The sequence below is a fragment of the Tiliqua scincoides genome, chromosome 8, assembly GCF_035046505.1.
Source record: "Tiliqua scincoides isolate rTilSci1 chromosome 8, rTilSci1.hap2, whole genome shotgun sequence".
Taxonomy (NCBI): Eukaryota; Metazoa; Chordata; class Lepidosauria; order Squamata; family Scincidae; genus Tiliqua; species Tiliqua scincoides.
The window spans coordinates 12,016,297-12,027,904 of NC_089828.1; the positions used below are offsets into that span (position 1 = coordinate 12,016,297).

The following is an 11,608-nucleotide window of genomic DNA, read 5'->3' on the forward strand; positions in this document are numbered from 1 at the left end:
CCTCCCCCAACCTCTTCCCTCTCCAGCAGCCCCTCCTGCTCCCTCTTCCCCTCAGTCATGAGGAGTCTCTGGCAAACTTGCTTGAGGGGGTGGGTCGGACACACCCGAACCCACTCGGCGCTCGCGATGGAGGGAAAGCGGACGACCAATGGGCGTCGACCCCGCCCCCTTCCTCATTGGCTGCCCGGGATGCGAAGCCGGGTGCTCCGAGAGCCGCTATTGGGCGGGCGACAGAGGGCCGGCCATTGAGCGCGCGCCGGGAGGGTAGAGCGGCGCGAGGCGAGCGCGGCTCTCTCTCTCGTCTCGGCGCTCGCGCGGCGCGGACGGGTCTGCCTCTTGCCGCGTTCCCCGGAGACATGGCGCCGCTGGACAGCTGACGCTCGTGCCTCCCCGTTGTCCTCCCCCCCCCTCCGAGCGAGTCCGGCCCCGCCGCCAGCACCACCTTCTTCATCATGAAAGTCATCATCGGCATCGGCGGGTGAGGAGGCGCGTGCGCTCAGCTATGGAACACGCACGGCGAGGGGAGACAGGAACAGGGAAGGGGATGGCCTTCCACGTGCTCCCTGCCCTGCCGCAGCTCCTGCCGGTTCTGCGGTGCTGCAGCTGCCTCTGTGGTTGCCCAGTAGCACTTCAATGGCCTGCTTTCCCTCCCACCCCTTCCCCCAGTAGCATCATGTTAGGGGGCCCTTTCCGTACAGATCCCCCAAGTCTGGGGGGCTGTGGGTCATGCGCGCATTTCAGCTGGGTCCCCATTCATTACAGATCCCCTAAGTCTGGGGGGACCCACTAGGTGGGTCACAAGCCCGTTTCAGTTGTGTCCCCATTAATTATGGATCCCCTAAGTCTGGGGGGGACCTGTGAATCAGGACCCACTAGGTGGGTCTTGAATGGGGACTCACCTGAAATGTGCTTGTTACAGATCTCCTAAGACTTGGGGGACCTGTGGGTCGGGACTCACTAGGTGGGTCATGAGCACATTTCAGGTGAGTTCCCATTCATTACAGATCCCCTAAGTCTTGGTGGGACCTGAGTGTCAGGACCCACTAGGTGGGTCATGAGTGCATTTCAGATGAGTCCCCATTCATTTCAGATGAGTCCCCTAAGTCAGCCTTTTTTGGAATCAGCATGTTGTGATTCAGAACAAAAGCGAAATGTGACGAGTACAAAGAAACAATGCTGTTCTTTAACTGATAAGTGATATATAATGAGTAAAAATGTCAAGTGTTAACAAAAAAAAAAGCCATAAAAATATTCTAAGTGACTGTGGGCCAGATAAAATCTTGTGTGGGACTGGGTGTGGTCCCCAGGCCATAGTTTGGAGACTCTGGTCTAAAACACAAGTACTCCACTGGTTGATGTTTTACAGGGAAGGGGGAAAAATTCTTCATGGGGCTAAGAGTTGAGAGTATGAGGGACCCCCCTTTATGCACCCAAATGTAGTCAGATGGCATTTATAAGGCATTAAAAAGTCACTTCAGGTTTCAGCAAAAAACCGGAAGTGACTTCTCATTGTAAAGCACAGTCTGAACCAAGCAGAAGCTGCAGATGTTTGTCCATGGCTTCTGTTGGGCTTAGAGGTCCCAATAAGTGTATCTGCTGATATGGGATTCACAAATATGCCCCCCCCTATCTTATTTTCTGTGTGCTCCCTGAGGCAGCTGGCTGCCCACTGTGAGATACAGAAAGCTGGACTAGAGCCTGATCCAACAGGGCTCTTCTTATGTACTTATTAATGTATTTAATTTTTTCATCCTGCCTTTCCAAAGCTCATGGAAAACATTTTGAAACAATAGAGAACCCATTTTGTTTGTCAGAGAGAAGGGAAATAAAATGTATGACTACTAGATAACTTTTTCAGACATAATACTTTGCAATCACTATGCAGTTACAGGAACAGGAAGTGCAGCTATCCTGAAACTGGCAAAACTGCCTGCTAGAGAAATGAATGTTTTCTTTAGCACAATTTTTTAAAACACAATTTCCCCTGCCAAGGAAAGTTTCCCACAATCTGCACCGTGTTTCATTTGTATGCATATTGATGTAATTCACACCTTTACTCCATCCTTCCTCCCACATTTCCTGTTTCAGGATTACCAATGGTGGGAAGACCACCCTGACCAACAGACTCATGCAGGCACTGCCCAACTGCAGTGTAGTGCATCAAGATGACTTCTTTAAGGTGAGCCAGGCAACTCAGTTCATATTACGTTCTTCTCTAATCCTCATGTTCTACTGCTCATCTGTGTTGAGAATACTGACCTAGATGGATTAATGGTTTGATTGACTATAAGGCAACATTCTGTGATTTAAGCAGTTTATTATTATTATAGTTACTGCAATACAGTGTATCCTAAATTTAACAAACCTCAATTTAATAGATTTTGGAAACAATGGATATTTTATGCTCTATCAAAGACTAATCATATACATTGTGCAGATGCAGTCTCAATGGAGATTTCAGTACATTTGGATTGAAAGGACAATTGGCCCTTTCCACATTAATGGACACCCTTCTCCCCTGCATTATTCCAGTAAATTAAGGGTACACTGTACTGCTGTAAACCTTTGGGTCCATAAGTGCTGATTCCTGTGACCATCTCTGTGCAAGATGGCTTTGTGAGTTTGGCTTCTGTTGTGGAAGCTCTTTTGAGTGTGGAGTTCCAAATATGTGCCTTCTTCTATCTAATGTATGTCTGTAGAAGGGAGGAATGGCTGGAATCTCTTATACTGGCCCATAATGCATACAATGGAATTTCTACTGCAGCAAGAAAAGCATGATTAAAAGATGCTGTAATATGTTGTGCCCATAAGTATATCCCTGCTCAACTCCTCATGGTAACTAGAGGCTGTGCCAAGGGATCAAATGCCTACAAAATGGGTTGAGGTTGGCATGCTGCTGATTTTCACCCAGACGGTAGTATCACCAGAACTTGTTTTGATATCTTTTGAGGATTCACTCAAAAACCTGCATGTGCTGAGTAACAGCCACCATTGACAGAAATGGCCCAAAGTTGTTCAGTGAACTTTTTATGCTGTCATCTGCATGAAAAGGTGCTGTAGGGCATATCCATCTTAGTAAGGCCTGCAGAAACTGCTCTTCCCCTAATGAAAGGGAATTTCCCAATTGGTTCCATTGCCATAGTAATGTTCTGTTTTGATGATGACTTTGTTCCTGCTAGTATCATGTTCTAGTTACTTTTAATGATTTGTTTGTTTTTGCTGTTTTAAATTGTGCAAGCTGTCCTGAGAGCCTTTGTACTGATGAGCCTCTTACATTCTTATAGTAGCTAGGTTTCAGAAGATTGCTAAGGACAACAGGAGTACAGGGAAGGATGTTCAATGTACAAGTTATCACTCGCTTTAGCACATCTGTGTGTATTCTGTTATTCTATAGAAGCGCATGGGGAGGGGCTGTAGCTCCGTGAGAAAACACCTGGTTTGCATGCAGAAGGTTCCAGGTTCAAACTCTGAGTCTGAAGGTAGGAGTGGGAAAGAAACTCCTGTTTGAAATCCTAGAGAGCCACTGCCAGTCATTGTTGACTACTGAACTACAGTAGTGTACTAGTACTAGTGGTCTGACTTGATATAAGGCAGCTTCATATATTCCAATGCAAAAAAAAAAATCCACAGGATTTGATATTGGACACATAGCCAGCCAGGTCATGAGTATGGCAATGAAGATACATTTGAATGTATGTGGGAAATATCTGGTGTTTGCAGAAGCTACAGAGAGGTTTTTGTAGCATAGCTCCTAGTCTTTCCTCCCCTCACAGAAGTGGATTAAAATTATACCGACGTGATTATTGCAACATGAGCCAGCTTGTGTTTAGGTGATGTTGACTGTAGTTATGAATGTTACATTGTACAGTATTTTGACTTTTTTTTTAATGGAGAGTAAGGCTCTAAGTACATGTGATGTTGGCAGATCCATCTGTTTACACCTGGGTCTGCTCTGCTTATGCGGAAAGAGGGAAGCCGGTGTGTCCTGTTTTAAGTCCCGATGGGGTATGTGCTTCACTACCTGGGTACACTGTTTCCTTTGCCTTATAACTTCCTATCTTGGAGCTCAACTGAAGAGAAAAGCACCTGATGGTAGAGATAGCAGGGTGGAGGAAGGTTTAGCACCAAGCCAGAGTCTGGTTTCATATGCGATTGGCCTTTAAACACATGGCTTTCCCATGGTCACATCCAGTTTGATCTATGCTGTTGCCTAAACAATAGATGGCGTGCCGCATCAAGATCTCGTGGGCTTTTTCTTCAACCCATTTACAAATGATATTTTTGTCCCTTCCCTGAAAGTCTTAACTTGAACACACACCCAGCATTAACCAATTTAATTTCACTGTAGAACGCTGTGTAGTAAGTATACATTCAACCCACTCAGTGAAATGTTATTTGCCCATGACTAACAATACCCACCCTCCCCCCCATAGAGGAAACTCAATGGTACAGTGGTGCCTCGCAAGACGAAATTAATTCGTTCCGCAAGTCGTTTCGTATTGTGAAAATTTCGTCTTGGGAAGCATGGTTTCCCATAGGAATGCATTGAAATTTAATTAATGCGTTTCTATGGGCAAAAAAAGTCAGAACAAAGTCAAATTTGGTTTAAGTGCTCTTTAAAGGCATACATACTGTACAGAGGATTTCAAAAATTTCAAGCACAAAACTTCAACTTTTTAATTTTAAAAATTCGTCTTGCGAGTCACCAGAAAAAAATCGCAAAAACGCTTTCGTCTTGCGAGTTTTTCGGTGTGTGAGGCATTCGTCTTGCAAGGCACCACTGTATTTCATTGTTCCCCTATCCTGTGTCTTAATTTTTGCTCTTTCTTATATATATATCAGTTTTCCTTGGGAGGGTTGGGGCGCAGGGTATGTCCTGCAGTTGCTGGATAAGAACCCCAGTGTGCTGTCTGGATGACTTTTCTGTTTTGCAAATATATTAGGTATTGCTATGCTTACAGTGAGATAAAGGGGAAAAGTGTCTTGTCATTGCCTTGTCATTATGCAGTACATAGCTTTATTGAAGTTCTGATGGCAGTATGTTACTAGTAACATATTTTACCCAATTTGCTCTTCTTAAAATGAGCACTGAATGTGTGAGCAGCTCTGCAGACAGTTTTTATTCTGTTTCAGCCCCAGGATGAGATAAAGGTTGAAGATGGATTTAAACAGTATGATGGTAAGTTCTGTTTATATCCATGCAGTACCTAGTTACTAAAGAGAAAAAAAAACTCAGCACTAATCCTGGAACTGAACATACTTTGCACAATAAGGTGGTAGAGCCCCCTTTAGATCAGAGTGTTTCTGTAGCATTTGTGAGCCTGATTATATAACACTTGTGTCTTTCTTTAGATTAATTGCTTTATTGGTCTTTTGTCTTAGTGATTAGCGCTTTGGATATGGACGCTATGATGAGTACCATCAATGCTTGGAAGAAAAACCCAATCAAATTTGAACGATCACATGGCATTAACACACTAGATTCCAGGACTATAGAAGAATCGGAGGAGAACGATGATAACATCCATATCCTTATTGTAGAAGGATTCTTACTTTATACTTACAGGTAATTGAAGCACTCTGAAGCACATTCAAATATGTGAATTCTGATTGGTGATTTTATAGTTTCAGGTCATTTTGGTGTTATTTTCAGTTCAAAAGTAAAGCATCAAATACTCCTACTGCTATGTCAAGATGCCCATATCTAATTAGGTACTCCAGTAGGTATTTAACTGATAAGGAAAGATTGTACACACAATCTTGATTAGATGGGCACATGAGAAAGTTGTTATAAGATAACCTTTACCATTCCTGTGACTTCTGTATACACAATTAGATTAGCACAAAGGGGATTGCCAGTCTGATGAACTATTTTATTTTTTCTGTTGCTTTGAGGGCAGGGTTTAACCAAAAGATAACAACCTTTCACCTACTTTGGGATGGAACCAGAGCACAGAAATAGGAATGAGATACAGGCTGCTATGGAGGCTGGTATATTATTATGGAGAAGCAGTAAGAAGTTCCTGTTTTAACAAGTTATTTTTCTATCATCCTGTGAGTTGTTGTAGGTTTGCATAACTATAGTTGCAGTCCTGCAGTTAGGCTGTAGTCCCTTACACACTTTCCTGGACGTAAGCCCCATTGAACACAATGAGACTTCTGTGAAGGCATGCATAGGATTGTGAAAATGAATATATGGAATAACCAGAACGCACCAGATCTTTTGAAGCAGAGCATATACTGTAAGTGATACTAAGATTAGCGGAATTGTAAACTTTTATGAGTTTGCGCTTGTAAGTTATAGAAGCATTCATAGTCTTTTTCCTGTGCATTTTATTCTTGCAGTAACCCTGTAAAGAAAGCTAGAGAGAGAGAGGCTGTTTGACCTAAGGTCAGTCACAGCACAATCCTTTGCATGTCTTCTCAGAAGTAAGCCCCATTGTGCTCAGTGGAACTTACTTCCAGGAAAGTGTGTATTGTAGGGGTTCCCAAACTTTAAACTGTGCTTCACTGTGCTAGTTCTGTTGCTGACATAGCTCAATTGTATGCATATTTATTAAGAACCCATTGTATTCAGTTCTGTTTTGTATATTCAGGATTGCATAGAACTGCAGCCTAACAACCCAATCCTGAGCTGCCCAGTGCACCCCAGGCAGCCGCTGCCTCCTCAGGAGAAGGGGACTTTCGTCCCCTTCCCCCGGGTAAAGCAAGTAGCCCCGCAATGGGGCTACTCAATTCTTCAACAACCTGAGGGTCAGTGTAGAATTTAGAGCCTCCGTGTCATGTGGGCAGGCCGACACGGAGCCTCAGGATCCAGTGGAGCAAAGCTCTACCAGTCCTGCTCCTTCTTACCCTCTCCCCACCCTCCCTCTACCTCCCCTGCCCCAGAATGCCGCCTCCCCCCACACCCCATCTACCTCTCCACTGCCCAGTGGTCCACACAACCACCAAGTGGCGGAGCTCTGGTGCTCCACCACCACTAGGGCCTGCAAACGTGCCTTACAGCACATTTGTGCCGGTGTACACCAGTGGTGAGCCGGTGTGCACTTGTTAGGATTGGGCCCTAAATTATTTTCAGTGCTGCTCCATTTAAAATAGTGGTAGGCTTAAGTAAAACAGCAATGTGAACCATTTCTTTTTCTATCAGTGACATTTTGTAGGGGTCATGATCCATGGTAGTTAATTGACTTTGAGAAAAAGAATAAAACTTCATAATGTTTACATTGCTTCATGTACGTTATCTAAAGCTGCAGTTCTGTACATACTTGCATAGGAGTAAGTCACTTTGAAACAAATGGGACTTACACCTAAGTAGATATGCATAGGCTTCTGGTATTTGTAATCTTTCCAACAGATAGGTTAAGCCAGCTTTCCTCTGTGACTGAACAATGCTAACTTACTGTGTAGCTCTACATGCTGAGAAAAGATCAGCGTGGCTTCTACAAAAGGAAGACTTCTGCCTCACTAACAACCTTCTGGTATTCTTTGAGTGTTAACAAACACATAGATGAGGTAATCTGGTAGACATATTTGGATTTCTAAAAAGCTTTTGATAAGTCTTTCACTGAAGATTCTGGAGTAAAAGTATCTCTCACTGGGTAAGAAGACAGGTTAAAGTACAAGAGACAAGAACGTAGGACTAAACGGTTAGTTCTTTTAATTGAAGGAAGGCAGCAGTGGGATTCTCGTATTGATCTGTATTGGAAGTAGTGCTCTTTAACTTGTTAATAAATGATCTGGAGTTAGGGGTAAACAGTTAGTGGATGAGACCGAATTATTACAGATGGTGAAATGCCTTTCAAAATGTGGAGAACTCCAAAGGGTCTCTCCAACCAGAACGAATGACTAGCAAAATAAACAAATGAGTGTAAGTAATGTAAAGCAAAGTGATGCACATTGAGGCAGAGAAATCCTAAATTCATATACATGGTTGTGGTGAATCATTGCAATGAAAACATCACCTCAAAATGTGGTGCTGGCGAAACAAATTTCATCTAGGGATTATAAAGGAAAAGGGTAGAAAATAATCCAGCCAGTATCGTGCTGTCCTTGTATACCCCTATGCACACACTTATCATGCAGCCACATTGTAATAGTAAAATAAAATGATAGTAGATTATATAATTATGCTCCGTGTGTTCTTTTTCATAATAGTGATGTTTGGGTTGCCCAATGAATCTGATTGGCTGTAGATTCAGGGCAGATAAAAGAAATAATTTCTTCACACATTGCTCAATTAACTTTTGACACTTGCTGCTATGAGATGTGGTGATGACCACTGTCTTAAATTGCTTTTTCTAAACTAGGATTAATTTCATGGATGAGAGTCTACCAGCAGCTCATACCCATGATGGGCAAATAAAACATCCATGTTCAGAGGCAGTGTACCTTTCTTGCTGGAGGATTATTGCATTTTATGCCCTGCTGGTGGACTCTCTGGAAACAGGAAGTTAAACTACATGATTCTCATATTTGGTCTGATTCAACAGGGCTGCTCTTGTGTCCTTTATAAAAACTAAGACTTATTTTTTTTTCAGGCCCTTGATTGATGTATTTGACTACCGGTATTTTCTTTCTATCCCCTATGAAGAGTGCAAGAGGAGACGAAGGTAGGCCTTTTCGTTTTCTCTCTAAATAGCCTAAAAATATTGTTGCAAGAAGTGGGGGGGGGGGGTGACAGAATATGTAGGTGGATTTGATGTGGGTAAGGGAGGGCACTCTAACTGCTTAGTACCCCAAGTTCCCAAGTACTCCAAGTTCAAGCTGATGGTTCTTCTCACTCCCCTGTCCTTTTAGTTCAAGGAATTACACTGTACCAGATCCACCTGGATTGTTTGATGGTCATGTCTGGCCCATGTATGTCAAACATAAGAACTTAATGGAAGACCTTAACGTTGACGTGGGTAAGTGAATTAGGTTGTGGGGTCTGTTGGTTGGAAATTTGAAATATGTTGTATTGTGCATATATCTGTATTAGTATTATTGCGTAAGGGAGGTGATGAATTGTATCCCTAAAGCTGTTAGCTAAATGATTAGTTTTAATTAGGTGGTAACAGCTTCTGGTGAAGGATTTTAGGTATATTGTTTGAATGAGTAATACAGAATTAAACTAATCCCTCAGTACTGCAAATATTTTTTTAAGAGTGAGGCTGCCTGTTCAACTTTTTTTTACCAGCAGGTACTTATCCCCTGAGGAGCATGTGCTATGACTCCCTTTGGCACTTCTGACCCCTGGAGTTTTGAGGTTGCAAGGGAAAGTGAGCCTCTTGCTCAACTTCTATGGCATATGGGCAGTGAGCATTGGCTCTGACTTCAGACTCAGGATAGCATTTCAGACTGGAAAAGAGTGGGGGGGGGGTAGCCTGTAATTGCTAGATTTCTGTAGGCTGCCTAGCTAATATTCAATACAGTATTGCTATCAAACATGGTAAGTGACAGAGTGAGTCAGATGATAGAATGTTTTTCTTAGGCAGAATAAACCTATGAAGCTTGAATCATGACGGTTTTTGTTTTGATTCATTTTGGCAAGAATTGGGAGGTCACTGCTTTTGCTGCTTTAAACCCAGAAGGTCCCATGTTCAAACCCTGGCATTTCCAGGTATGACAGAGAAAAATTCCTGTCTGAAATGTTATAAAGCTGCTGCCAGCCTGTGTTGACAGTAGTGACCAGATGGACCAATGGTCTGATTCAGCAAGAAGCAGCTTCCTGTGGTCTCATTTGTAAGCATCAAAATAGCTTGTTTAAAATAAAACAAGCTTATTTCATCAGTTTAAAAATAAGAGTTCTGGCCGTAGCAAAAACACCTCCATTTTCAAGTGGCAATGCTTACATTTCAGTTCAGTTGGATGGAACCAAATCAAAGGAGAAGCTCTTTAATGAAGTTTATGGACACATCCAGAACAATTTAGAAGAACTTGTGAAAATACTGGTAAGAGTTGTGCTTAAGTGTGGTTACTTGCAGATTGTTACTCAGTCTGGGACTCTTGTAGAAATTTTGTAGAATTTGGCACTTTTGATTCACTCAAATTGATTAAAGATGGACTAATCAGTCAAAGGAATATTGGTGAATTTGAGAATCTCTGCTCTGATTCTTGAAACTTCTCAGCTCTTGCAGCTGTAAACAGCTGAAGTTGACTAGTGAAGGACCCCAAGGCCAGTTCTGTTCTTGTGAAGGTTACACTAGTAAAGGGATATCTTTATTTTTTACTTCTGGCTGCTCACTAAGGTTGCCACCAACAAGCTGAGTTGTGAGAAATCAGATATGTACTGCTTTTTCAATCACTGTAGCTACATAAGAAGAGTTGCAGCTGATGGATTTCTTCCTGTTATGCAGTTGTTAAAATCATAGGAGCCTGTACTAGGACAGAAGTGGTAATCCCAAGGATATGAAATATTATCCTTAGGATATGATATTAAGGAGTTTGGCAACTGGTTCTTTCAGGTGCCTGTATTTGGACTGCTGGAGTTCGAGTAATTCCATATTAAATACCAAACATAAATAATGAAAGAAGAGTTGTATGTATCCTTCAGCTGACTTAGAGCACAGTCTTATGTCTTACTCAAAAACAAGGCCTGCTAAATTCAGTGGACAGCATACAGTGGGGGGAAAAACTTCATCTATTGAATTTCTGCCTGTCTGGCTGTTAAAGGATCAGCAGCTATGTCTGTAGTGGCAAGGGGGAAACTGACAGTTTTAATTGTGCATAATACATTATGCACACTATGCGCAAAGCTCCATTTTAGTGTGTAAAAACCAATTGGAAAGACAATTGTTGATGCATAAGCCTCTGCTGAAGAGGTTGTTTTCTTGTTGAATGTGGACAAGTCAGTCAATTTTTAGGAAGTTGGTTCATTCCTAATAAATTATTGGGTTGGGTGGATTTATATTAACCCCATCCTGTACCTGGTGGTGTGGTTCAAAAGGTGAATGTTCCAAAATACTACTGGAATTAATTGGAGGTTCTTTTAGTCTCCACGTATCAAAAACTGATGCTCTTTTGAAGAATGAAACAGCCCTGCAAGAGTTGGTAGTCTGTTCAATAACTTAGTTGTCTAATTATACTCTACTTTACAAAGCATGCGCAGCAGCCAGTCACAGTATAGCTTTCTTATTACAGAGCTAGACTGACGGCTGGTGGATTCTTGTGAAGGCAGACCTGTTCACAGTAACTTATTTTTTACATGTGCCTGGCTTGGCAGTAAAGTTCCAGCTTCTATGAAGATTTTTCCTTTTTTGTTGAGCGTTTTATTCCCCCAAGTCTCTAAAATGTGGCCTTGATTAAAAAACGTTCAGCACCTATAAAGCTTCTCTGAGTCTTAATTGTGCTTTGTGTTAAGACTGACTCATAACTGCTTAAATCTCCTTTGGGCTGGGTGGAGTAAACTACATTGTCAAACGAGAACATCATGAACTCTCCTTAACTGTCTTTATTTACACTTGGAAAAGTAAAGGGTGGCTGTGCATTTCTTCTATGGAAAAATAGAACTTACTTATTTGAGGGAATGTGGACTAAGAGGGTGTGAAAAAATACATTAATGTGGGGTTCTGCTACCATTACCCAGGTTTCAAAAGGTTTCATACCTAGGCTACAAAAAGGAACCTGCTTT

General features: G+C 42.3%; 1 protein-coding gene across 1 annotated transcript; it reads left to right on the top strand.

Annotated features, from left to right (window-relative positions):
* Positions 1-245: 245 nt before the first annotated feature.
* LOC136658806 (nicotinamide riboside kinase 2-like) lies at positions 246-11,304 on the top strand. Its single transcript, XM_066635688.1, has 8 exons — positions 246-478; positions 2,089-2,179; positions 5,134-5,179; positions 5,383-5,566; positions 8,538-8,609; positions 8,797-8,903; positions 9,838-9,929; positions 11,119-11,304. Exons 1-8 carry the CDS (start codon positions 453-455, stop codon positions 11,122-11,124), a joined length of 624 nt encoding a protein of 207 aa, XP_066491785.1. The 5' UTR covers positions 246-452; the 3' UTR covers positions 11,125-11,304.
* Positions 11,305-11,608: the final 304 nt, after the last annotated feature.

Bases quoted from the DNA above. Each gene is read 5' to 3' on its own strand.
- LOC136658806 (XM_066635688.1), top strand. From the start codon at position 453: ATGAAAGTCATCATCGGCATCGGCGG. The intron at 2,180-5,133 runs GTGAGCCAGGCA...ATTCTGTTTCAG, and splicing joins ATCAAGATGACTTCTTTAAG to CCCCAGGATGAGATAAAGGT. The intron at 8,904-9,837 runs GTAAGTGAATTA...CTTACATTTCAG, and splicing joins AGACCTTAACGTTGACGTGG to TTCAGTTGGATGGAACCAAA.